This window comes from Polypterus senegalus, chromosome 10 (assembly GCF_016835505.1).
Source record: "Polypterus senegalus isolate Bchr_013 chromosome 10, ASM1683550v1, whole genome shotgun sequence".
Classification (NCBI taxonomy): Eukaryota; Metazoa; Chordata; class Cladistia; order Polypteriformes; family Polypteridae; genus Polypterus; species Polypterus senegalus.
The window spans coordinates 163,020,094-163,047,852 of NC_053163.1; the positions used below are offsets into that span (position 1 = coordinate 163,020,094).

The 27,759-nt window shown below is 56.6% G+C and overlaps 1 protein-coding gene across 4 annotated transcripts; it reads right to left on the reverse strand.

The window, feature by feature from the left end:
• Positions 1-204: 204 nt before the first annotated feature.
• Positions 205-27,266, reverse strand: rc3h1a (ring finger and CCCH-type domains 1a). 4 transcript variants are annotated; one of them, XM_039767218.1, is made up of 20 exons: positions 27,044-27,265; positions 21,117-21,498; positions 20,682-20,802; positions 19,002-19,241; positions 18,416-18,591; positions 15,916-16,116; positions 14,158-14,284; positions 13,415-13,533; positions 12,911-13,023; positions 12,371-12,643; positions 10,724-10,941; positions 8,213-8,586; positions 6,940-7,104; positions 6,207-6,356; positions 5,492-5,711; positions 4,647-4,740; positions 3,655-3,751; positions 3,133-3,294; positions 1,795-1,895; positions 205-856 (listed from the first exon to the last, which is right to left on the reverse strand). In XM_039767218.1, the coding sequence occupies exons 2-20, from the start codon at positions 21,345-21,347 to the stop codon at positions 715-717; spliced, it is 3,324 nt and encodes a 1,107-aa protein (XP_039623152.1). In that variant the 5' UTR covers positions 21,348-21,498; positions 27,044-27,265; the 3' UTR covers positions 205-714. The 4 variants fall into 4 exon arrangements, with proteins under 4 accessions (XP_039623152.1, XP_039623151.1, XP_039623154.1 ...); XM_039767217.1 differs by having other exon boundaries at positions 14,158-14,290; positions 27,044-27,264; XM_039767220.1 differs by lacking the exon at positions 12,371-12,643 and having other exon boundaries at positions 14,158-14,290; positions 27,044-27,266.
• Between the last annotated feature and the right edge of the window lie 493 nt (positions 27,267-27,759).

A 27,759-nucleotide genomic window follows, 5' to 3' on the forward strand; every position in this document is an offset into this window, starting at 1 on the left:
ACCACTGCAGTTGGCATGCGTGGGCGCGTGAATTAAGAAGCACAAGAATCAATAACCAGGGCATAAAAACGAGGAATAAAAAAAGAAAAAAGAAAAGAAAGGAAGTTAAGTGCAGCGAGTGTGACGATGGTGGCACTCGGTCACCCGCTCAGTGGAACTGAAGCACATGGAGCCCCCCCCCCCGTGTGTGTGTGTGTGTCGGGGTTTTTTCCTCCTTTTTCTCTCTTTCTTTCTTTCCTTCTTTCTTTCTTTCAATAGAATCGCATCCTCAATCAAAGACAGTGTGCCACCTACTGCCCTGGAAACACAGGGCACCCCCAGTTCTTTAAAATAAAGTTCATTCATAGAACAAAAAGGAACACAAATGTTACGATTTCCGCAGATACTGCTTATCTCTAGTTGGCGGGGAGGCGAGTCGCTGGGCCGCCGCCATCGGCCTAAAGGCAGGACAAAGACACAACGGCTAAATTAAATATGGGGGTCCCTGAAAACGAGGGACACGTCACGAATCTTTAATTGGAAATCCAAATTAGGCTGTTTTGATGCAAAATAAAATACCGACTGCCTTTACCTCGATGGCGACGCGCCCGACTCGCTGGCGGGCCGCGTCCGATCCCCTCGTGCTCTTCAACAGAGAGATGCGTCCAGGAAGAGGTACAAAATAAATAATAAGTCGCTCCTACTGGAGAAAATGTGTGCCCACATCACCGGCCACTACGGGCAGGGGTGCAGGATGCCGTTCTTCTGGAGCTCCACGCCGCCCCCCGCGTCCACCGACAGGCTCATGGAGGCCGTCTTGCCCGTCAGAGAACTCAAGCCGCCGTCGGGCATCAGCGTCGATCCGTTGGGTCCTTCGCTGCAATGAAAAGACATCCCGTTATTGGAGCCCCCCTTCTGCCCAGTCCCCGCGGCGGACAGTGCCCTCTCGGTGGGCCCATCGGGATGACTGGGCACCACTGCTGAAACAGAGAGGCACCTCAGGAGTCTGCGGCGGTCATTTAGGACCGCAGAGCTCATCGATAAAAGCGTTAAAGCGGTGCCTTAGGGTACCCGGAGCGCCAGGACCCCACTGCCCGGGCTGAGGATGTCACACCCAGTCTTCATTTTTCCTGTACACTAGGGTGGCTCGTCCCATCTGCCGTAATAGTCACCAACAAGGGGCCGATGATGGGGTTTGGGGACAAAGGAGTGAAGACAGGAAGGACAGCTGGCTACATGACACACGATGCCACACCTTACAGCGGGTCAGACGACTTTGGTCTTTCCCTCACCAACAAAGAGCCGTCGTCATACGCACTTGGCGCAGAAGGCATCGGCATTAAAGGGACATGGGGGACCGGTGAAGTACCAAATAAAGGACCAAGGACACCGACCGCCCTTCCAGAGACTCCCTTCAAGGGGCAACAAAGCTAAACTGGCCGAGGGAGTGGGGCTCAATGCCAGGGTGGGGCTCCACTGTGACTTTGGCGAGGCCCATCACAAGACCGGCCATTGTCCTGGAGTGGTGTGCCAGACTGGTGTTTGTACCACCGAGACCGTGGTGCCCCCTGGCGCTGCCCTAATCTTGCCATCGGTGCCGAGTGGACTCCTTCACTGGATGGCGGGTGAAACGCAGCACATGAGCGAGTCGAGCAGGGCTTGGACACACCAGTCCCACCTCGGCCCCCAGACCACCACGACGACGGCCGAAACTGAGCAAAGTCAACTGGAGATCCGAGCCGAGGGGCTCCCCAAGCCCCCCATACCCACACACAAACCACGGACCAGCGGCCAAGACGAAGGATGCCCGCCTACCTGACAGAGAGGCCGATGTCCTCCATGGTGGTCTTGTGCTCCGGCTGCCCGTTTTCCGCCACCTTCATCTTGAACTGCATTTCGTGAGACGTCTGACTTTCCTGAGGATTGCGAGAAGACGTTTGGTTCATTCGGCTTCTTTAGCGCCAACACCTTCAGGCACAAGGCAGTCACCTGCACAGTAAATCTGGGTGCCAAACGGTCCCCTTCCACATTTTGTCATTCTCCGAGGGACACTGATCTCCCAGAATTACTTTCATGCATTAATGCCATCACATCACTGGACCCCCAAACTCCTACGCTGCACCCATCGATGACATTACTGGTTGGGCTCTGCCACTCGACCCACAACTATGCCAAGGGCGAGAGCACGGTGGACTTGATGGAAAATGTCGACCATGCCCGGGCTGCTTGGCCTGTCAGTATTTTCTGCGACAGTCAGCCCACCACACACGCGCCCGCTGGCACCAGAATTCACAAGACACAAAGTGACCCATGTTGCACGCCAACAGTAATGTGGAGGGTCACCCCACACGCCACCAGAACGTTCCAACGCCCCTGGCAGGGCCAACAAGAAGCTGAGCTGGCGAAGAGAGCTGTGCCACCTCAAAGGGCACGTCAAGCGCGGCCCGCCTGTCCCCTTGGCTTTTGCTGACGAGCAATCGGGAAACTTCACCTGCGGCCTCTGCTGGGATTTTTTCTCAAAATTGCCTCGGATGAGCTGAACTCCAGACAGCAGGGAGCGGGAAGATCCCATAAAGATGCCAACGTGCGCAGCCCCCACATAAACCCTGACGTCGGGTGCAGACCCACAAAGCACTGGGGGCTCGAAGGTCTAAGGCAGATTACACATTGAAAGTGGAGAAGAGGTAACAAACAGTAAGGCCACCAACGTGCCACCGTCAGTTGCTCTTCTTCAAGTGGGCACACAACTACCAGAAGCGGGCATGATTGGCGACCGTGCCACTGCTATTCCTACCATCCACCGAAATGTCTAACTGGGACATGCGGGTAAGGAATGTTTAAAGAGATGGCAAACAGGCAAAGCAGCCATTCGAAGAGGGACGCTGTCTGCCTGTGGGCGAGCGGACCGCCGTACATCGAGGCAGGCAGCGGGTGTGCAATTCCTGCCACGTCCAGACTTAGGTGAGGTATGTGGCACTTGAGCCCAAACGGGACGTCCCGGCTGCATGTGTGCGTCATTGGGCGTTTACCGCACGTGAACAAAGGGCATCCCCATTTCAGAGGCACTCTTAAGTCTCCGTGCCCAAACCCCCTGCCGCGTAACCCACCAACACGGACGGCCTCGTCCCACCCGCTCCAGGCCCCGACACTCACCATGGCTATCTCCCTAGTTCTCTTGCCAATCTCGCGCTCCACCTGGTGCAACTCCAGGCTCAGCTGCTCGCTGGACAGTGGTCCCGGAGCCCACTTGGCTGGGTGCGGCTGGGTGGCCAGGGCGCTCGCCTCTCTTTGCAGCAGGAGTGCATTATTAGCAGCCTAAAGCGAGGGAGCCAAGCACAGACACAAACGCATCACAAGCTGCACGGCCATTCGAGGACAAAGGCTCAGCGTGGCCGGGGGGGCTCGCCGGCCCCCCAGGCTTCAGCTCAGGCCAGTCCTCAAAGAAGCCAAGACATCTCCGCAGCTTGGCAGCCGCAGCAGACTGGGTAGATAGATGGCAGCTTGGCTTCAGCTGGCACCTCTTTTCAGTTTTCATCCTGGTCCCACAATGCCCAAGCTTGGCAAACTGAGGGGCACGTCTCAACCGGAGACACTCGCTTGCTTCCTAGGGTGGCATCAGCGTAGCGCCCTCCGTGCCACAAACTGAAAAGGAAAGCGGCCGACTCCTCTGCGTACCTCCAGCCCTCGGATTTGAGTCTGCTGGTTGATTTGTTGGTTCACTTGCTGCAGTTCCATTTTCAGCTGCTCCCGGTCCGGAGGGGGTCTTGGTAATCTGGGAGGGAACGAGAAAGCGGCACATTCAGGTCACATGCAGCATCCCCGGGACGAGCGCGTGGTCCCCGCCCCACCCTGCCCGCGCCCATGGTGGGCCCAGGTGGCACTCGTGTTCCGAAATGACTTGTCCCGACCCAGCATGCACCTCTCACGGGCGCAAGGCCACACTAACATTGAAACGCAGGTTTACTGCTGGGGGCCGCGGGTTGACCAGCCACTAAAGATGGCAGCCCTTGAGCCTCGTCCGCAAAGGTCACCTTTTACTGTGGGTCAATATCCCGTGTGCCTAAACGGGCATGGATGTCGGCGACGCGCTTCAGGGGGACACACAAAGGAAAGAGAAGAGCCTGCGTGTCCCCAACTGCATCAAGGACAAGCCACAGCCGGGCGTGCCCATACCCCTCCATTTAAAAACAAATTCGGGTCTCATGCAGCAGTGGGCATCCAGTTGTGGATGGACATGCACGGGCAGCACTTTGCATGCGGTCTACGGATGGACGTTGCCCCGAGCCAGGCGTCGCCACTTGGCATAAAGATGTTTGGGGCCTGGCACGGCTGATCAAGGCCTACACATCCACAGCCAGCTTTGCACAATCGCAATAGAACATGACGGGGGCATAACTCGGAGACGTGCCCCTCTCAGGCCACCCGACTGGGTCTGTCTGCACTGGCCATACCCAGGCTGATCCACTTGGGTGACTGTTTCGAGATGCCAGGCCATTTCTGGTGTCCACCCAGCAATCAAACAGAAGTGAGGGTGTAGGTGGCCAAGAGTTCAGGAATACGACGTCTGATGAAATGGGAGCGAAAGCCCCTAAAGTGACCCCTGAACACAGCAGCGTGTGACCGACCGCCCGCGAGGCTGCAGATCGTGACGTGCTCGTGAAGCTCACCTGTCACTGAAGTGTCCCTGAGAAGTGACGTTCTGGTGCTGTGGGTAGGACGTCGGTCCCCAGCCGGCATGAGGCCCATAAGCAGGATAGTCAGCTGTCACGAGGCAGAAACAAACAAAACAACAACAACAGTTAGAAGAGCGGCGACAGATCCACACTCCTGAAGGCCGAGGAGAAACGGGCGGCAGACGCCGACTCGGGGGGGCTTGGCTTGAGGGGCGCAAGCAGGTGGCCACGGCAAGGAAGCAAACCCGAGGGAACCTCCGGTCCTCTCAAGCCCTGGCCTCCTCAACCTGCTCCTCTTTCAAACTCCTCTCCATATTCTTTATTCAGTTAGGGATACGGACAGCTCAGCCAGTCACGGGGGTCCTAGGTGGGCAGTAAGGTCCTAAATGCACACCACTGTCAACACCCGGCTGGAAAGCAGCCATCTGTTCAAGTCTGTTATCCTCCATCAACTGGGATGGTTGAAGCCACCAGTTTACTGTTCGGTGGCCCGAGTGTGGGCAGGGGGGACACCCACGAGATGGCCGCCTAGACAGTGAAGGCACAGAATTAGGGAACAATTGCCATGATGTTGGGCAGTAGAAGATGACAATTCAGTTGTCCAAGTCGGAGACCAAGAGCGGCCCACATTCACCCGGGCCATGTGCGTGTGCCACTCTACAGTTCTGGGACGGCACATCCACATTTAGATACAAAGGGGGCACCACGTCAGTCGAGCCCCCAAACGATGCTAACTTGTGCCAGGATTCAGGTCACTTAATCGTCACCTTCAATGTGAGGAAATGGCTGGACATTTGAAGCTTCGCCCCCCCATATCCCCCCCCGGCCACTCCAGGTACCTGAAACGCTGATGTGTTTGGTGGCGGCTCCTTGAGAAGAAGCCAGAGCCTGCACGGGGCCCGCGGTCTGGAAGGCCGTCCGAGGCGTGCGGGAGATGACTCCAAATCGCGAGACGGTGGGCAGAGCTCCAAAAGGGATTATGGGGTCGTCGTCTTTGACGTCCGCTGATCTTCTCTGTAGGTCAATTGGCTGATCCCACAAGGCCTTGCTGTCTACATTCTTGAAAGAAAGGCGAGAATTAAAACAGTGGATAGAGCGGGACACGGACCCCAAAACAAAGGGAAACCCCTCGTCCCCTTACGTCGGGGACGTATACAGACACTCCAGGCACAGCTCGCCAGTCCCGTCCACCCAAGTCGAGGTCTGGAGGCCCCTAAAGTCCCCCGTGGTCACTTACGCCTCCCCCTTCCCAAAGTCTGTGTGAAATTCAAAGTCACTCATACGGGCACGAGACTGGGCTTCTTACCCCGAGGGGACCCACGGCCTGCACTTTGTCGCTATTGACCACCCGTGTGAAAGCTGTTTACCGTTTTGGTGGCCGGCCGGCCGTGAATGATTGACCACAGTCCGCAGCCTGACAGGCCCGAGAGTCAACAAACACCAACAGACAAACATGACCCGCGTCTGCCCACGTCCACCCAAGGCCAAAGTCCTCCCACATCCTCCATTTTGTGCGCCGGCTTGACGATTTGCACTTCATGGGGCGGGGCTTACCATCATGTCCACGCTGCCCGAAGCCATCACGTCTTTCGCCTTGACGTCCTTTGTGCTGATGTAGGAACCGATGGTGTCACACGACCAGGGCGAGTACTGACTCGTGTAGTCCATGTCCTTGAATTTTGCGTGAGCCTTCTCTTCCAAGTACTGCAGTGGGACACAACATGTCAACACGTTACTCAACTTCAAGACGCCGAGCCACAGAATTCCCGCTTCCACCACACGAACATCAGTGCAGTGCCACTCGTGGCTGGCCCAAGGGTTGGGGACGCGGCTCAGGCCACCTCGACGGACAAACATCTGTGAAAACCAAACCCAGTTCTATGGGGAACAGGACGGGTATGCAGCCAGGATTGGGGTTAAGTGACACCATGCCAAGTCAAAGGGCGTCCCCTGAGAGGCACAGGCCCTGCAGACTGGCACCGTGAACCACGCACCAAACCCTGGCATCTGCTCAAATGATGACTGCGTCAACTAGAAAGGGGCAAACAGACGAGAAATCGCCCTGCCCTTTACCTTGTTTAATCAAGTGGGCAGTACTGGGGGGTATGGCACAGGACAGTGGAGGGTTAACCCAGATGCCGCCCATAAGGGCACAATTTATGCTTCATTCTGGATGTTGTCAGTGAGACAGAAAGCACCTTGACAGGTGAGCCCTGCACGCTTTAAAACACAACACAGAAAACCACCCCTGCAAAAAAGAGACAAGGGGGGCCTTCAGCTGGCATACCTCTTGTGGGAAGTCTTGAGGGAAGGTGTGAGGCAGCGTGGGCGACGGGGCAAATGGCGGAGGAGAGATCACCTTGCGCTCCTCTAGCTGGGCCATGATCTCCTTGCGGCGGCGATGCAAATCGTCCAGGCTTGGCTGCACGTGACTCACCCGGCCATACGAGTCCTAGAAGAGACAAGAAATGACGTCTGTGGGGAAAGAACATCTCGCTTGGCACCCCTCAAAGGGCGTCTTGCTTCTGCACCACCCTCCAAAGAAACGTCTCTGAAGAAGACGTTCTCTGGAAGGCCAAGAGGGGACAAAACAAAACACACAAAAGAGAGAGAACTGGCCAAGTCAGACTACCGTGTGCCCAGTCATTCTCGTGGAACACAACTTCAAGGAGTGCCCTATGCCAGCCAATGCCAAACCCACAACTCGATTGAATCTTTGGCCTTCTTTCCTACCTGCTGCCATTCTGCCAATGTGAGGGGTGAAGAGAAGCCACTGGTCTGGTCAGTCATTCACATCATAAAGATGGCAGAGGTGCCATCTGAAACAGGAGCTGCCCATCACCCATACGCCAACCCTGCTCAGGCCACGATCTGTCCAAACTTTAAAAACCCTCAGTGGGAGTACCCACGCTTCCCATGGCTTTGTAGACACAGGAATGCACACGAATGTGCCCAGTGATTGACTGGCACACCCAGGCTCTGGCTCCCCAGTGCCTTAACACGGGTTCACGAAGTAGAAAGGGAGACTTCACTTCACCCATTTGTGACAAACGCATTGGGCGGGGAAACCAAGAAGAGAAATCCCCAAAACTCGGAAACGAGCAGAAGAGGGGACCACTAAAGATGAAGAAAAGGTCTGCGGCTAGAGGGCCAAGGTAGGCCAACCAGACGGTTATACCTGGAAGGTATGGACTCCATCTGCCAATTCCTAACAACAGGCTGGCACTGCCTAGCTGAAGCTGGAAGGGTATCGTGTCTGAAGACAGACATGCATACAAAGTGTTGGCAGCCTCGCCTGAATGGGCACCACCAGACTGAGAACATCACAGGTCCTTATGGCTTTATGACCACAACCCACCTCATGTGGGCCAACGGGAGCTGCCAAAATCTGCCTTGTTCTACCCCGAGTGGCGGCTCACTGGCAACTCAATTCTCAGCAGGAGGCGCCAACGCCACGTGAAGGAAGGCCAGTGCCCCCCACCGCTGCCCCCCACTGTGTCATATTCTGCAACGCGACTCGGCACTGGCACCGAGGCCGAACTCTCGATACGCATACCTACCCTGGGATAGGAACGCATCTGACTCGGGTGTGGGCCAACGGGGCAGTACCCCTCCGGCGGATACCGCTCCCGGGCCTCTGAGAGATACGGCGACACCGCCGCGGGCGCCGGGACCTCCACAGGTACGGGGCTCATCCGGACGATCTCCTCCCGCTGGAAAGAGGCAGGCTGAGGAAAGGTGCGGCGCATTTCGTGGGCCGGCGAGTAAACTGGCTGGGCCATCGGGGGGTACTGGGTCGGCTGGCCGGGGTACTGCCTGTCTGGGAGGTAGGGTCCAACGTAGGGGTCCGTGTACTGCATGTTCTGTTCGCTGGTCCCACTCCTCGCATAGCGGGGCTGCACGTACTGTGAAGACGGGTACGGGTAGGGCACACCTGAAAAGAAAGGCAAACAAGAGCAGCTCAGAATCTCCTGCATGTCCCATTCCTCAGCCCGCCGCGCTGACCGCCAAACTCAACATCTTTGCTAATCCCACCCAGAACAAACCGAGTGCCGCACATGCCAAGCTTCGCTGTTCTCGGAACTGAAGGGTTCCCTGCAGCCAGAGTGACCCGATCTGCGCAGAGGACGGAGGTACAATTGACACCCCTCCAAGTTACACAAACCCCCCAACGCTGAAGACGACTCGGGGCGTCCATCACTACGTGGAAGGCAAAGACAAAGAGAAGACGTGAAGAGCTCGGTGACCTCCGTTCATCTTGTCCAGAAGCTCACAAGAACTCGTTTACATGGCGCCCTCTTCTCTCGCCACTCAAAGCGCTTCACGTAGGGAGTTAGGGGCCGTCAGGGGGTTACAGTTCGCTAATCAGAGATGGGGGACGATTGGAGGGCACTTCAGCCAGGACATTGCGGTACACCCCCCTCTTCACAAAGGATGCCCAGTCACTGCACTGGGGTGCCCCCTGCTGGCCTTTCCAACACCTCTTCCAGCAGCAAGCCAAGCTTTTCCTAGAACTGGTGGATGATGATGATGACGGTGGTGACCACAAACTATGGGTTTTCAATGGCCGTGCAGACACATCTGTCCCAGGTCCGCTCCACTCGGGTCTGGCCGCAGAAAGAGTAAACATCCAAAGCTGAAGGCCGAGGTCAGTTTCTGGCCACCACGTGCAGGCCACAGAGAGGAGGAACGAGAAGGAACATTTAGGGAACCTGCCATCCTCAGCAGCACTCTTGGAGATTCGGTGGGCCACGAGGAGCCCTCCAGGGACGTCCAGACGAGTCTTCCTCAGAGACAAGCCAGGTGCTGCTCTCCGCTAACCTTCTGTCCCTTGTCGTCCACTCATGGGGTGGGCTTCAGGCGGACTGCAGTGGACATGAGAAAATGGAGCCCGTGCTCAGGACACACACCGTGAAGTGAACTGGTTGTCTTTAGGTTTTCTGATCGGCCACCGTGGCATCACGGACTGAGGTCGATGACCCGATCTCAAGAAAACGATTTGTTCAACGCCCGCTTCTCGGGGTTTTACCGAAAGTCATTTGTGGAGGAAGCGAGCGAAAGTCCTTCGGTGACCCGAGGGCAGCCGGCAGGCTCAGGAGAGACGAGACGGGAATGTCGGCTTCGGCACTAAAGACAGCAGAGCAACAAGCGGAGAAGCGGGCATGTGACGAGTCGTCTTGTGTGCGGAGTGGAAGGCGGGGGGGCATCCCGGGCCGACAGTAAAGGAGAAGCCCCTTTCATTAAAGTCAAAGTGAACTTTATTGTCATCTCAACCGCATACAAGGGATACAACGGACAGCCGAAAGCACGGAGCTCAGGGTCCACAGTGTAACAACGTGACGTGCAGATCGCAGCAATACTGGCGAGTGGTAAGCGATGTGAACACCGATGTAATGTACGCTACAGCCGACCTAGAAACGCACAGTCAGTCAACGGACATGTAATAGAACAAGGAAAGAGACCATACAGAAATTACTGCCATGAAAATGGACACCCCAGCGGGTCTGTGCAAAGAACAGCAAAGGAGGCGGTCCCAACGGGCAAAGATCCACACACATTCTAAGGTGGGCTTGTGCCGCTACTTACTGATCCACCAACTGCCAGGTCAGTCATGAACCCCACGTACTTGAGAGGCACCCCAAGGCCTGTAAACTGCAGCTTTAAAGTGGGCGTATCTTCTGAGGGCCCCCCCAGTAGGTGTAGATCTCTTCTGATGCCCCTTCCTCGATCTAATGGCGGGCATTCTCTCCTCGCTGGCGACACAACAAAGAGACCTGGACACCTCGACGGGCCTAGCGTGAGCGATGGTGGTCTCGGGTCCAATGGGGTTTCATCCCTGCCTCCTGTCCAGCGCTGCCACAATGGGCTCCAACTCCTGGGGCGCTACGTTGGAGTGAGTGGGCTCAGAAAAATCACCCTCGGTGCTAAGCGGGCCACACACTGGGAGCAGAATATTCACGTAAAGGTGAGGAGCGAAGATGGTGAGAAGCTCCCCTACCAACAGGCCGACCCAATGCCCCTCACCAACCCGGCTTACCTTAGACTCATTAAAACGACACCTTGGCACTTACCTGGCTGGTAAGGCGAGTGCTCGTAAGGGCTGGGAAGAGCGGGCGGCCGATGCTCAGGGTAATACATCTCGGCTTGCTGGGCGTAGTGCTGAGACCCTCTGGCTACCATCTGCACCTGCTTTGACATGGCGCTGTGCTCAGGTGCGATCCGAGCTTGAGACATGCTGTGTGTGCTGATGGGGACGGCCGAGAGGGAGCCTTTGGGAAGAGGATCGAGCCTGCAAGACAGGGCATAGGACAAGTTAGTGCAAGAGACCGCTGGCCTACGCCTAAGCCCACCTTAGCATTACAGAGGAGAACCCCACAGGCGGCCACAACGCCAGCAGGTCCCTCAACACCCCCCTGCTGCTCCGTGTGAAGATGAGTGTTGGGGTGTGAAGTCCAAAAACGCTGGAGCGGTGGGCCCACCAAACCCCAACTCACAGAATTACTCCACACGGCACCACTTCGCCCGACAACTCATTGGCATCACAACTCCACGGCCACTCCCGAGTGCCAACCCTTCAACGGACATCGACGTGCGGCTTTACGTTTGCCCCATCGAGTGCGTCGCCCCTATGTAAAGCGCCCCGCTAAGGTCTGCCCAAGTCATTTCCCAGTAGCCCCTTAGTTAAAAGTGGACAAAGGGAAATGAAGGTCTGAATTACACGAGACGTAAACGTCTGGCATGCCGCACATTACGAGCTCTCGCCCGAGCGACACTTTCAGCTTTTATGAAGACACAAAAAAAAAAGAGCATCACGACGCTTTGGCCACTCTGGTCAGGCCAGGACCTTTATCACACTTTTAAAACTCAATTCCAAGTTTGTTTAAGCGTTCCCAGATATGCCACCGGTGATCCAATCATTCAACTTCAAACCTCCCAGGGGCAAAGCCCACTTGGCAGCACCTCATGAATGAACGACGCTTTAGAGTCGCCACATAACCCGACGTACGGTGGACCGTAATTCAGACGCTTGGGCACCACGATGTCTCGAATGAGCCAAGGCTGGCACATCATCATCTCACATGGCTAGGAAGGAGGCAAAGATGTTAATCCAGCACAGGGTACACAGCCACCCGTCCAAGACTGGCCTCCCTCCTTATGCCTACTGCTGCCAACTGAAGAAAGAGGACCTGGAAAATGGACGGAGGTCCCCGGGGTCTAAGGGCCAAGGGTGGCTCTTTTAGGACTTGCGAGTTCAGTGGACAGAGATGATTGTCTCACTCTCGCTCACCCTCGCCCGCTCCCTCACTCTCGCTCGCCCAAGTCAAAGGTTGGCACACCCGCCACACGACAGGCCTCCAGAATAGGGACCAGGAGTGCAGCAGGCGACACCTCAGCACCACACTGGGACAGTCGGAGGTTTTCTACGCTGGCTGGAGTGCCAATCCTGCCACCAAGCCCCATGTAGTTTTCCGCGTAAGTTAAAAGGCTCGAGTGACGAGAAGAGATCAGCAAAAGTCGAACAGTCAGGCTGGTCAGCCCTGCGGTCAACTCTTAGGTTTCAGTGGGGCACCAAAAACAGGAATGACTGCACTGAAGTGACACTAACCTACGAAAACGACTCTCGGAATTGTCAAGTTGCCCTCATTTCACCAAGCAGCGTTGACGGTGGCCGCCCACACACCCTTTAAAAGAGTCAAGCAAAGGCGCGGGGGTCTTACGAGTCAGGTGGGGATCCCGGAGCGCTGATGCTCAGGGGCTTGAGGCCCGGTTCATAGGATGAATCTGTTCCACGAGAGATGAGCTGTGACATGCTGCTCCCAGGCGAGGGGACAATGCCATTCGTCAGGGACGGGGGCTTCCGCAGAGTGGTCTCTAAGCCGCCTTCATCTGCCACCAGGCCAGAGCTGTTAGGCAGGCCCAAGTCAGTGAGCTGAGTGAGGGACTGGCTGAGGGTACGCCGGGCAGCAAGGCGCTTATTCATCTTCCGATATCTAAAGGACAAGAGAAACCACAGGTCAGGTGGCACCCTACGTGGACACCAGAGCGTGGCAGCGTCTGCCGTAGCCACAGAGTGCCCCAACGTTCAGGTGGGTGGACAGGCAGATTTACCACAATGTGTGACCCAAAGTCGTCTCCGCCGAACGCAGGAGTTCCACCGACAGCTCTGTGTGCCAAGGCACGTCCACTAATAACTGGCCACAGGTCCCACCCCGTTAGGACAGCAAAGAGAAGGCCCACGGTAACCCCAGGGTACGTACTTTTCAAGTTCTTCCTGAGAATGTGCAAAGGTACAGCTGGCACCCCGAGGGCAGCCTCCCTTCTGCTTCATGTCGCGACACATGTAGGTCTTGTACTTGCTGTGCTGCGGAGGCTGGAGAGACACAAGGAGTTAAAAAAAAAAAAAAAAGGGTGAAGACATCACAAGAGGGCAGTGGGCACCCACAGAAGCCCTGGCCGGGGAGATCTGGAGGCACAAACTCATAGATTTACTAGACACATGGCAACATCGGCCATGGCCCCGAGGAGGGTGGCACAGGCTGGCAGGCCCGAGTCGGCTGTAGTAATAGAGCTGCCAGCCTTTCACACCCCAGCAAATCAGTGAAGCCCTCAGACAGGACTCTCAAACTAAAGAGGAAGTGGCATGGGCTGGGGCACAGGGGAGCCCCCTGTGATGACTGCCTGCTCCTCAGTGCCAACGTACAGAGCCACCAAGTGCAAATGCTGCCAGGGCAGCCCGACAAATCTGTTGCTGTTGTCCTCACCTGCTGCTGGTCAGCTCCCTTCTTGCTGTGATTCTGGATGAAGTCCACCAAGCCATGGACCACCGTCTTGACCGCCACCAGCCCCTTTTCCAGTTGCTCCCACAGAGGTGGAGGTGCATCTGGCAGGAAAGCAGAACACTAGGTTTAAATTACAGCAGACCCCCCCGAAGAGCAGGAAGTGGAGACAAAACCCACTTCTGACCGAGGGGCCGAGAACACAGGCTACGGTTCACAAGTTTGGGGTCACGTGTTTGAGAGAAATGGAGACCTCTGGTTATCGGGACGCCACTAAATTGATGTGACAATACAGCCGAGGCATTCCCAGCGAGCGTAACGGCTGGCATTTCATTCTTCGCTTTGGGCAGGGCAGGGTCCTCACCCTCGGCTCTTCCTTCGCCAGTCACGTACCCCCCTGCTGTCCCGTTCACTTTGGGCGACGGGGTCCCGCCATCGCTTCTCAGCCATCTTGGCAGACTGCCGTTTGTCTTGACCATCATCGCCGCTGGACCACGCCAGACTTCCCCGTAGTACGGGGTGGTGGGCTGGACGCGACATCTGCACTCCCCTCCCATTTCTCCCGAGGGGTCTCATCTCGCACCTGCCCTGACAAAGCTCTTTCTTACAGATTGGAACTTTTCTGAAGCTCTCCAGGGACACTTGGGTTTGGGGGGGTGGCACAAGTGTTGGCCCATCTGCCTGCATAAAGAGCGTCCCAACACCGAGAAGAATAAAGGCAAGCTTACCAGGACTGGGGTCGATGTTTGCCAGCAGCTCGAGGTGAGGTCTTAAGCGGTTGAGGTTTGCGGGGTCTCCAGTCCGCTGCAGCGCGATGGTCAACTCCTGGACACTTTGGGCAAAAGAAGCTGGCGTCTGCAACTTAACAAGAACAATTTCTGGTAAGATGAGTCTCCCTCCACAAAGCCGGGGTGGCCCTTGGCACCACAGGCAGCGCCGAGTGAACGCGCGCCCCCCCCCTCCCCTCCACCTTCACAAAGGGTCAGACGAGGGTGGTCTCCTCTCAGGCCTGCTTTTTATTGTTACAAGGGTCACAAGATATCTGCTAACTGCAACTCAAAGTCCGCCCACCGTGGCCTGCAATGTGACAATCGCAAGGCTGCTTATGATGCCAGCGCAGGGTAAAGCAAAAAAACCCAAAATGGTGCAAAAGGACATCAAATTCCATCAAAGCCCACGGGGGAATTCCTCGCAAGGTCTGCTGGCCGTGTCACCGGAATGTTTGTGCGTCCCCCCAAAATGTGATCAATAAGGAGGGACCTGAGGCTGCTTCACTCCATCCTGGCACTGCATGTTGATTGGCACAATATGTGACATACTGTGTACGTGTGACAGTTGGGAATCCAGCCACCAAAACAGCAAGTCCCCTTGGAAGACCACCAGACATCGAGAGTGAAACAGATGCTGAGCTCAGCAGAACACCAGCAGGCATGGGTGAATGGGGCACTCCAGCCCTCTGAGCCCCTGAAAATAGGGGGACAAAATGGGAAATGCCTCAAGTGCGCGGTGGCACACGGAGACCAAATTGAGGACCCTCCTGCCTGCAACGTACTGTACAGGGGGGACAGTGGAATTGTGCCACCACCAGCACACCGCAAAGAGCTGGCACTGCCCCGCTTCCATCGGTAAAAGGGGGTCTGCGGCGTTTCAGAGGAGTAATTTGAATTGCCACACTTGTGTCTTTGGATGGGCATGGGAGCGGACTTGCCTGGCATTTAGCGCACAGTGGTGCCACACCCCCATATTAGACCAATGGGGAGAAGAGACAGAGGTTAAAGGAGGGCAGGAACGGGAGAGAGAAGGCACGAGGAAGCGTGCAAATGGCATCCAGGGGCTGGAGTGGCTGAAGAGCCAGTTGCCGAAGACAGGCATCCTGTGGGTGGCGCCATGGACCATAGGGGTGCGGGCTGCGGCATTGGCATAGTGCCCAGCCGCAGCAGCACTGAAGGTGGGCCGAACTGCTGGAGCCCGCAGAGGGATAAGCGGAGGAGACGTCCCGCTTCCTGCTGCGCTTTGGCCTCCAATGGGCGCCTCTCGTCTTCTTGGATTATTTATTGCTGCGCTGTTTTGGGACACTTTGGTTCGATTGATTTTTAATTAAAGCACATGACCGGGGGTCCTCGTCCCAGACATGACGCTGTCGGGTTCAAGAGGCTCCTGTAACAGAAGTGGGAGCGTGGAGCCAACCCGCACCGTCCCATTTGGTGGCAGCGGTGGGATACGAGCCTACACCTCCCAAGGTCTTTCATGGAGCAAACCAACACAAGCGTCAAACTCTGAAGACCACCGGTACTTCTTAGCAGAGGTCCGTCTCCAAAGCAAGAAAAATCAGGGAAGGCGGCCAGGAGAACAACCTGCACAGTGCCAGCTTGCCATGCCAATGGCACAGTGCCAGCTTGCCAAGTGCCAAGTCTCCAGTTAAGCTGGCTGCATTCCAACACTCGGCGCTCCACAGCACAAACCGTACCAGAGTCGGCCGCACTTACCTTGTCAATGATGGACTGCATGTGCGATTTATGAGACTGGTCGCCGTACAGCAGGGAGGACCACTGGTCAGGAGCGATGCGCAGACCCCCTTCCATGGCAATCTGAACGATCTGGGAGTCGTGCTCGCGCCGTAGGGCCTCGTATGTGCGGAACTCCTCCTTCAGCTGCATCAGCGAAGAGTCCTCGTCTCGTTTGGTCACCTGTGTGCAAAAGCGACCATGGGGTTAGCGGAGGTCAAGGGTCATCAGCTGCCACGGCTTACCAGACAGGAGGAGAAGGCCAAGAAATGCCCGCGGCACATCACACTTGACATGCAAACTAAAGGGGGCGAGGGGGGTTTCGTAAAATGGAAGAGGAACCGAGCACGGGGGGGCACCCGGTGTGCCCATAGCTCTCCAGTTTCATTTGGCTGACCACTGATCATTACACCAAAAGGTCAAAGCAATCAGAGCAGAGACAGGCCGGGTCCGGACCACCGAGCCTACGTACTCTGGCCGAACGACCGAGGCAGTCCCAGTCCCTCCCCACGTGCCCCAAAGACTGGCCAGACAGGAGTGGGGGCCCCTTACAGTGGCCTGGCACCCACCCTTTGCTTGCCGCTACAGACACCATCTTAACGAGACCCTCAGCTGGTGTGTGCAGATTTAGAAAAACCAGGCAATCGACTTTCTCTAACAGGGGCTCGCCATCATCATTAATGATTCTTTCGCTCCTGGTACCCCTTGGCATACCGGTAGGCATCTGCACCGCTTGGTCATTGAACATCATTATTATTACTGTGGTGGGTCTTATCCAAGGTGACTTACGGCACGCAGACCCCAGGCAGGCTAGGCTAAGCGACTCACTCGGGATCGGGCCGCCAGCAGCAAACTCTTAAAGCAAAGCTTTGGTGTAGCGGCTATCACGCCTTGGAAACGACAATGGGCACTGTGCCCAGTGGTAACAAGGTGGGGCGCCCGCTGCACAAATCTACAAAAAAGGCACATCGTGCCACTAAAGAGAGCTATCAGAGCAAGCAAAAGTGAAACTGGGAGTGGGACACTCGCTCCTCACTCTGGTGAATGTTAAGGGCAGCTGGCACTCAACACACAAGTGTGGGCACAGCACCTCAACTTTCAGACTGGCAATGTTCAATGTGTTGGGTAAATGGCAGCCCTTAGAAGAGCAACGACATGTGCTGGCATCAAAGTGCAAAGCAGTTCTCGTGCCACTGGCCAGACTGGCATGCCAAATTTGTCCACCATTTATAAACACGACGACTTATTCTCATCTGTTGCAGTGCAGCCGTAAGGCGCTTCTTTTCAGCAGATGGCGGGCTAAATGCCGGATGACAACGTGAGACCCCACACTGAGGTTTGCCCTCTTCTGTAAGTTGCTTTGGATAAGCCCACCAGGGCAGGCAAATCCATAGAGGGTTGCTCAGACCACCACGTGCCAGGCAGCAGTACCCTGACGTAATCCTTAGAGCCGTGGTGCAGAAGTGGCCAGAGTGTGCAGGCTGTTCCTGGAGGCAGGGGTGGTGCCCCCCGACTGGCCCACACGTCCTCCCCAAACTGGAACCGTTATGCGTCGGCGCACCCAATGGCGCCATGTAGACTGTCCAGGAGCTCACTGATGCCCCGATCCAGGTGTGCCATTTGAGCGTTGTCAAGGGGCACACAGGGACCGTAAACGCCACAGAGTCACACCAGGATGAAATTCACGCCACTCGGCTTGGCGATTTTGGTTTCCGTTGCCCGCTGTGACAGGGTCATCACTTGGACGTTCGTTCATCGAGACCCCCTTCACGTTTCTGAGCAGCGGACAAATTCAAGAATTCCTGACTTAAAAACATCTACGTGTGCCAAGGAGTCAAATTCAGGTCAACAGCGTGGCGGGGGTCTCCAGGAAGGACGACTGCCAGCCCCCTCGCCCGTTTCTTGGGCTGGTAATTTAACGGAGGCCTTGTGCTTGAGGGGCGGCGCACTGCCCACTTTTCACAGCAGAAGGCCATCGGGCACATTGGGCCCACTTGGGATGGGGAGTGCAGAGGCCGCTCTGCCAAGCCCTCATCGCCCAACAGCCTGTGCACCACTTCCACCAGGTCCAAGGCACTGGACCCCAAGCTCCTGCCCTGAAGCCAAACGATGCCCGTGGCCTGCAGGGTGGCACACTTGTCCTTTATCTCATTCACTGTGGTCTAAAGCCACGAACTCCGAGCAGATTGCACCCCAGTCGGCCTGGCAAACCCCAGGAATTACTTCTCTCTCACATGTTGGCTTTAGTGCCCATCATGATGCCCGAGTAACAGTAAAATGGAGGCCCGCTGATGCAAGTGATTGGATGAAGAAGAAATCGACCCCAAGCAATTCACAACACTTCACTGTCAAGCGGGCCACGGCCCGTCATGGCAGCGTAGGCACGAGGGAGGAGCCAACGCTGGACGGAGCGCCAGTCCATCACAGAGCCCTACTCATGGCCAGTTAACCCAACATGCCCCTCTTTGTGACAATAAATCACCTTAAAGCAGGAGGCTCGATAAAGCAGCTGCACCACGTGGCCAATGCTGGTCTTGGAGGCCTGCGGGAAGCGCGGCTCGAGTCTCTGGACGACAAACAGCACGAGCACCTTACGCGAGAGGGCAGAGCCATCCTCCAGCGCCAGCAGGACCAGCTTCAGGGCTTCTTCTTGCATTGCTGAAAGAAAACAAAACATCTGTAAGCGCAGGCCTCTGCCAGATGCCCACCCCCTCGCTTCACCTGCACTTGGCACCGGTGGAAACGTTTACCATCCACACTTGGCACCCATCAAACCAGACGTGCCAACGAGGCCTCAGACGCCAAAGACTTTGCCAGCACATGTTTCAAAGAGCACTTGTCAGAGGGGGCACCACGCTAGCAGCCCTTCAGAGCGTGTGGGTACCCACCCCATAAGGACACTGTGCTGGCATTTGTGCAAGCCTTATGAATGTCACCAGACACCCAAGCTGTTGTCCCAGTCGCACTCGGCCCACCAAAAACACTGGCGGGGAAACGAAGGAGGTGGCCATGCGAGGGGACAATGGGAGTGCCGTCCACATGTCACACTCACCCTGTGCTCCACTTACCTGGCCCAAGAAACTGGCAGCCCCTGGCACGGACGGCGGCCCACAAGTTGGAGGAGAGCTGCTGCGGATTCTGGTGCTGGAGAATGAGCTCGGTGACCGTCCTCTCGCCCAGGGAGCGGGCCGCCCGCATCGCTCGGATTCGCCCTTCCTCCTCCACCAGCTGGCAGTGAACCAGCGTCACCAACTTCCTCTGCATCGGCCGGCTCAACACGCTCTGAGTGGTACTGTTCAAACCGACCCCTGGGTGGGAGAAAAATAAATGGCACCCGTAAGAAGTGACGCCCGCGCCACCCACGCACAAAACATTCCGACCACCTGCCCGCCCAGGCACAGACCCGACAAGACCTCTGAAGGTGTGGCACCAGCAGACCCTCCCACTCCTGCAGCTTGGCCTCGACAGTCCGTCACATCCTACTGGCTTAACGTCTGGGGGAGTCGGAGTGCCACGGCAACATCCTGAACTCTTCATCGCATTCCTCAGAGTGGTCCTGAGCGGTGTGGCAGGGGGGACTGAAGGATACCGCACCCAGTCTGCGAGGACCGAGGTCTGCCATCGATCCACCACCCAGTGCCAACACTCACGGTAATGGGAGGCGCTTTCGGAGGTGGACGGGGTTCTTGTGGAGAGTCTGAGAGGTCCGCCTTGCTGGGCGTCTTGTCACATTACTGCCGTGACCGAACACAACCTCCTGCGCCAACGACGAGGCTCGGTCACCCAGCACCGCGTTTGTGGAGTTTAAGACCACTGGTCAGTAGACACCCCCCAACCCAAAGTCACTCAGGTCATCAGCTCCGGGGTCCTCATGCCAGCTTACTGTGACGGGGTGATCGATGTCACACACACCGGTCCCTCTAGCATTCTGGGATTGAAATGACACACAGGACAGGACAAATGGCTACTCGGCAGCTCCCTGGCCAGCTGCATTTCATTCATTACCGAGGGGTCCTGCACAGTCCAGCTGGGGGGATATTCATTTAGAATCCGTTTCTGATGTCACCCAACAGGAGGGCCGCAAGGCCACCATGGGGTTCAAACATCGGTGACACTGCAAGATCTTCAGGTTTCCCAAAACCAACTGCTCAGTACGTTATATAAATAAAGAAAGCGCGGACTGGCAAGAGCCGAGGAACACCACGTGATCTGGTGGACAACATGGGGGACGTCACTTTGAAAGCAAAACCCCGGGCAGGTGGCAAAGCGCCAGCGGAAACTCAGAGGGGCCACGAGACACAAACCACTGACTGCCAAGCCTTCCCACCCAAAACCGCAGCTGAGGGAGTCAGGACAAGGCCAGCGGAGACCCTACGGATAGATTCCAAGGCTTGGGCATGTAGGCATCGAGGCTCCCCGGATGGCACTCGACACCCGAGTCAGTCACGTGACGCCTGTGAAGACGAGAGTGAGAGCAAGACGACAAGTCGGGGACTGAAGATGGCTGCAGTGGGAGCGTCGCTCAGGGGCAGAAAAGGACTTCCAAAGTCCAGGTGTGCTTGGCAGGGGGTGGGCATCACTTGAATGCCGAGGGTCTCCATTAAAAGCTCACGCCCTACGCTTCATTTCAATCCCAGCAGGCTTCTGTAGGGAGCAGCACCAAGAACACCGGTGCCCGTCTATCACGCCATTATTCGATGTATCACACACAAACACGGACCCGTCGTGTGGCGCTACGGGGGGCTTACCTCGCGTGCTGCTGAGGGGTTTGAGGTAGAGAGCGAGCTCCTCCACACACTTCCTGGCCTCCTCATAGTGTTTGGTGTCTTCGGCGCCAGTCAGCAGGGTGATCACTTGCTGCTTGGGGACCTGGAGAGAAGGGCACAGGTCACAAAGTGAGCCATGTTCTGAGAGGTAGAGGTGGCACGCAAATGGCACACGGTAAACAAGAGATGTCAACCAGGCAGCACCAGTCCACCATGGATGCCATGTCACCCTCCTTCAGGGTGGTCTTGGAGTGGAGGGCTCGGACCACCAGGAACACCACTTCAATCTAGTAAGGTGAACCAACGCACAAGGGGCATTGAAAAGTGGGCACCAGCTGTGCAGAGTCTAAAGAGCAGCCGAGCGTGCCCTGCTTTACCGGCCACGCACACAGGTGGCATCTTGGCTCGGGTACTAACCTGGCCTCCGACGAGCTGCAGCAAGGCCGAGTTGACGGGCAGCTGCTCGATGTCCGTGTTGATGGTGGTCTGGTCGAAGGGGCACGCCTTGCGGTGCAGCTTGTTGAGGCACATCTTGCAGACGGTGTGCCCGCAGCCCAGGCTGATAGGCTTGCGGATGGTCTCCTCGAAGGTCTGCGTGCAGATCGGGCACAGTAGAAACTCCGTCCATTGTGGAGCTTGTACGGGCATTCTAATTGGTTACAATTTTAAAAGCAAAAACAGAAACCAAAAGGAGGAAAAGGAATTCCTGGAGATTCCACTGGAATCAAATCAAATCTTCCAAACATTAATATTCTGAAATATCATCGGACGTCACTCAGCACACAGTCTGAAAAATAACCTGAAAAAGACAAAGAGGAAAGGGGGCATTAAAAGATGAGAACGAGCGCCCGCCCGCCCACCCACCGTGATATAGCGCCTCACGTACGGCACTGGCACACTCCAGTTAGGGGCAGTCACACGACAGGAAGGCAGGACCACCCAACAATGCCGACAACCCAGCGCTCTTGTGGGTTCTGCGAGGAGAGCATATAGCGCCTTTCAAGTGAGCAGCGCCAACCGCGGCCATCGAGGCAGAGAGAGAGAGAGAGAGAGAGAGAGAGAGAGAGGGGAGCCAGCGCTGGGCAGGAGGGTCCGGCCTTTCACAGCAAACCCACACAACACTCGGGCCTGCACTAGGAATGGCGTATGGCGCCTTGCACACAAAGCTGGAATGCATGCCCAGCATAGGGCACCATTCATGCCAACCAGACCCCCTCCCCCCCCCCCTTATAGGAACTCCTGGTCCCACTCCTTACCACCAGGCGAGGGGGCAGTCACGGCGCTCATCCGGTGGCATCTCCATCCTTGCACAATTCAGTAGTCTCATCAGAGTTTCAGTCTGGTTACAGCACTGGCATGACGCCATCCACCAGCATCCCGAGGCATTTCAGAAATGCCAGGTGTGCCCCGGAGCCTCCCAAACTCACCGTCGACGCGTGGAGGAGCAGCAGACTTTAAGGCAGAATGCCACTATGGCTGGGCACCCAAGACCCTAAAGGGAATCAGGCAGAAGCAGCCTGGTACTAACAGCCATCCTGTTTAGTGCCAGCTCTGATGCACACTCACCTGGCATTGTTCCGAGAAGGGCTGCTGCTATCAGACCCCCAGGTGGGGACCCTGGCATCGGGATCCTTCATGGCTACGCCCATGTAAAAGCTGGCACCACAGAGCCTCATGTAACAAACCAAACACTGCCCAGGTGCTCTTGATTACCATCAGCAGTTTGTGGCGGTGCCCATTTTTAGACATGCTGCTGTGCCATCTGAACACGACAGCCCCAAAAGAAAAGGCGTGGCAAACAAACAAGTTTCTCCAGCGGATTTTCCGAGGTGGTGGGGTGAAACGTTCATCAGGCGGCATGGCACGTTGTCGAGCAGGTGAAGGTGGCGCACTGCACTCACACTGGATGCCAACTGGCCAGCACTCAAGTAACAAACCACGTGGTCAATGCCCTCCAAGCTAATCCTGGAGGGTTGAACTACAGAGGCAGAGGATGCCAGGGCACTCTATATAGTGCCTTTACACACAGGAGCTCTCTCTGTCACATCAGATCCACCTGAGTGGGCATTACTCTGCCACCCTGGGCACTGATGAACACCCAATGTCCCCCAGGAATGGAATTCCATTGCACTGGCAAGTTTAAGACGTGACACTGGGCTGAGTTCAATGGGGCAAGTGGCCTGCTGCCATGACAACACAAAAGAAAGTCACGAGGGCCTCAGCGGGCAGTGCCCAGCAAGCTCAATAGCTGAAGCTGGTTTGACAGTAGTGGGCAGGGGTGGGGGGTTGTCAGCACTTATATAGCACCTTTCATTGATGTCACTGGAGAGAGAAAAAAGAAAAAGTCTTTAAGGGGCAACAGTCCAAAGCCACATGTCAGCCTGGCACAATGGGCACCAGACAAACATGAGGTTGCCCACCCAAACCAACAACTTGTCATTTTGTCCCAGAGAGCCAGACAACTTCCTGCTCGGCCCGCGTTACCGAAAGGAAATCAAAATGCAAATAAGGCAGCGTGAGACGGTGCCAACGGCGCGGGCAGGGTGAACCGTAACAACAGCGCTGAGTCAACGCCTCGTTTCGTAAGCCCTGGCCCAATGCCCAGCTGTTATTTCCCTGTCATAGGGGGCAAGCGACTCAGCAAAATTCATGGCACCTCAGGCTGAATGAGCAGGAAACGCGCAGCCCATCACCGTCTGTGGCTTGATGATTGGCGCATCACAGCGAGACCCCCAAGTGCACAGTGCCACCTCACTTTGGTGGACACGTGCCATCACCGATGCCTTCGTGTGATTAGGCAGCGTGTTACACACAACTTTAGGCTCCGCCTGCTTGATTTTCCACTACGCGGTGGTCACTCACCTTTACCAACCATGTGTGGTACGCCGGCCCACCTGCCGCCACTACAAGCCCAGCTCTATGCCCACAGAGGATTTCCAACGGGTCGCTACACTCTAGGGTGTCAAAGACAAATGCCCAGCATTGAACTCACTACTTAAATGCCCAACCATTGCCAGTTCCTGCACACGGACGCCGGCCAGCTGCACTGGGCTGATGGCACAGGGGCTCCTCTCCCTGGTGACGGCCGTGCCCACCTAGGGGGCCACTTGTTATTACGATGACCTCCGCGAGGTCTCATTTCACAGAACGTGGCTTCTCCAAAAAAGCCCGCCTATACTGGCGTAATCGTCACGAGCGGAGTGGGCATGGCAGCCTGGCACACGAGCAGACGCAGGAAGCCTTTGACGAGCGCGGCGCCGGAACTGCGGGTTTCTGCTTTCGATTCTCATCTGTGGAGGCAAAAAAACACGAAGGGGAAAACAACAAAAACTTCCTTTGTTTTGGTCTTAAAACGGTCGGGGGGCCACCGGGCATGCCAGCGTCATGTGGTACTCATGTGGCCCTCGCATGAGGCTGAGTCACGCTGGGCAGCCCCCAATCATTTGACATCTCACACTCCCGTACGGCCATTCTGGGGGGCTGCTACCAGTTTCCTGCTCTCGATGACCTCACAGTGGGCACATATGACACACTGCCAAGAGGAGCCACCAAGCGGCACATCTTTAGATGGCTAGCAGGAATGCCATACCTCTGTGCCACCTCAGCCTGGTCTTCCAGCTATTCTCCATGGGCACAGCTGCCATGGCAGGGTAGGGTAGGTAGGATGGCTCCATTTTTTGCCACATATCCTAAATGCACTTTCACAAGTGCTCAAAGTTGGCACATCTTCCAATGTCAGCAATTCCAGATGCCAGTCTGCATGAGGCCTTGTGGACCTTCTGAAGTTCATGGGTTGGGGTGTTGAGGAGGACACTGGCACCCATGTGCCAGTCTGACAAGCCCAGTGACACACTGCCAGTCACTCATTTCTCTTCTTGTTACGAGAATGCGGTGGGCTCCTCACAATTTTCCATCGATGGCGTGGTGGGTGTTGAGCTCCTCTGCCCACGTTGCACTTGCTGATGGCATCTGAGGTTTCACTGCACAGCAAGGCACAGGAAAAAGAAACTGAAAACAAGCAAAATATGGCGCAGACAAAAAAAAGTGGGCAGTGCCCACTTGCACGCCGAGACCCACTGGGTCAGGGCCAGCGCCACATTGTCCTCGGACTCTTCAAACTTTAGAGGGACTTTAACACTCTCAGATGTGCCAGTCTGTGCCCATGCCTCATGAACCTCAAGCCACCACAAAACACTCCCAAGAGCAAACGTGATGCCACACCCGCAGAGTAAGAGTCGACCCAGTCATCTAATCAGGTGGGCAAACGTGGGAAATGGGCACAAGCTTCGAAATGGGCTCCACAACACCTACAGCCAGCATTGACCTCCGCAGTCAGGCAAGTGGGCAACCTGGAACACATGGTGCCCATTATGTGCCCATTATGAAACCCTTGGCCACATCAAGTGACGACCACCAGCAGACAATGCCAGTATGCCTAGGGAGTGCAGGAGCACAGTTCCCCCCAATAAACCCCAAGTGGCAACCAAAAACAGCCAGCAGGCACTGACCCAACAGAGAATGTCAATAAGAATGACAATGCCAGCGGTGCCACCATAGGCACCAGTTTGATGCCCAGTCGTTGAGTGCTGTGATCAGCTGCTCTCCTCAGAGCTCACGTGAGCCTCTGCTTGGACATTTGGGGCAGAAAACAATTCAGTAAAAAGCCAGCTGTGAATGGGTGGCACAGTGCCCACCAAAACGCCACTGCTGGCTCTCATCAGCTGCTATCTCCCACTGCCAGGGAGCATGCCATGCCAACGGATGCCAAATGTCACGTTTACACAGACAGTGGCAATGCACTGCCAGGGACATGAAGTAAGGCTGGCACTGAAAAAAGCGGGCCCTTCACATTGAATGAGGCCACTCGGGAAAGGCGCCAGGCTGAGCCGGGTCAAACATACAATCCTGCCCGTCTGACTGTAGATGGACTCTGCAATTCTGAGCCAAAGACCGGCCATATAAATAGACTGGCACAAGTGTGCCACACTCGCCCATCCAGTGCCAGTGCAACACACCCCCATGACATCCAATGGGCTGCGACTGCATGGTGTGCCACTCAAATGCCTGCTCACACTCTTCATTGCTGCCCATCACCAGCTCATGCTCTGGGCAGAGAGCAGATGCCACCCACTAGCACCCCACTGGTCAGATAGGTCTGCAACTGGCAGCTCGGATTCCTCACAACTCGTCCACATTTAAATGCTGGCCTAAGGACACCAGCGTCCACCGAGCTGACCAGACCAAAACCCACCAGGACTGGCATGGCACTGGGCATCTGAGGAGAAACAAAAGTCTCCAGCACTGCTTGCCTGGCTGACATACACAGGAACCGGCAGGACAAATGGGCACACGTTCAGTGGTCACTCTGTCAGCTGTACCAGACCACTGCCCAGCCTACTTTGTTCACTGACCACGCCAGCCAGGGAAAGTGCCAAAGGCAGACGGGTCAGCAGGGCACAGCAGTCAGCTTGAGCTCTTCACACAGTTCAATCCGTGGATGTGGCACCCGCCCCGCCACCCACACACATGCCCACCGAGGCGGGATGGCCCTTCTGCGCAGCACATTCGGACCCGTGCCCGGGCAGATGACACAGAACACGCCCTGCCCAATGATGCCACCAGCCTGGAAATCGCAATGACAGGCGGTGGCCACAAGTGATGACCAGAACCTGGGGGAGCAGATGTGACAAGGCCGCCACTCCAGGCCATCTGTGGTTCCAGTCACTGGACTGGCCACCTTCATCTCAGAGCCCCCCACCCCCCATCACCCCACAAAGCAGGAACGCGGAAGGGGAGCAGCCGGGCGCTCAACAGGCCTGCCTGGCCGGCCGTTACGCAACCTCCCACTCCAGACCCCGGCTGACTGGCCTCGCCGGCGCCACCTCCGATTCGCTGACGGGCCTGGGAGCCTCGGCACCGTAGCTACGACAGTGGCGGGCCCAAGGGAGGCCGCGTCCCCTGCTCTGCCCCGCCGGCCTGCTCGAGTAAATCGACGCCGCCAAAAGCCTGAGGCCTTTGCCGTCTCGGCAAACGAGCGCGGCTCGCGACTCCAGCCTTCCTCCCTCCTGAAGACGAGCACAAGGCCGTGTCGGCTGGGCCCCAGGGGCGGCGCGTCCACCAGTCGCTCTTTCGTCCCGCGGAGCCCGCACGAAGCCCCCCACCGCAGTCCCGGCGCTCGCCGTTACGGGGAGATCCGCCCGAAACGAAACGACACGACGCTCCGCTCCTAACGGCCAACCGCCCGGCTCCATTGTTCGCTGCGCATCAAGCCCGACGAGCTGGGCGGCGAGAAGCCCCTCCGATCGCTGGGCCGCGGCTCGGCACAAAAACCCTGCAGTGCTTACCGCATCTCCGATTGAGCGGAGCCGACCTTCAGCTGCGGCCTTCCCGCGACGATTTCCAGGATTTGTCGGTTGCCATGTCGCCTCCGCCGATGGCAGCTGAAAGTTCGGGGAGATCACAAGTGAGGGGGGGGAGGAAAACCTGAGAGCAGGAAAAGCTTCGAGCCGGAGGGGAGGGAGTGAGCTGCCCCCTAGCGGGGCGAAGCCGCTACTGCGGGAGGCGCGCATGGAACCTCTTAACTCGAGGCAAAGCTCCTCCTCGTGGCGACAAGCCGCTGCTGCGCAAAGCTGAGCGTCATCACGTACCTCGGTGCTCCCCCTGGCGGATTTCCTGTGCTACTACGCGGGACGGCTGGTGGTGTGTGAGCGTCAGGCGCCGCCCTGTGGAGGGAAGCTGCTCATGCGCCGTCCCGGCCCTAACTGGAGCGTCTGAAGAAAGGCGCAGTTTAAGTGGCGCAGTCGTGGGAGCGAGAGGCATCGCCTGACTGCGGGTACTATGGTGGATGTTTTAAAATGACCCTTTTGATTTCACATCTCTTTTGTCCTGGCATCCAGAGTGACTTCACACTGAGGCACCCGTGTGGGCATCCCTGTGGACAAGGGGCCATAGGAAATGCGCATTAATGTGCAACCCTGCGGGCACCTTGTTACTTGCAGATCACTCAGTCGGTGCTTTACCCCAAAGCATAAAGACTTTTGGAAGAATAAAATGCTTGGAT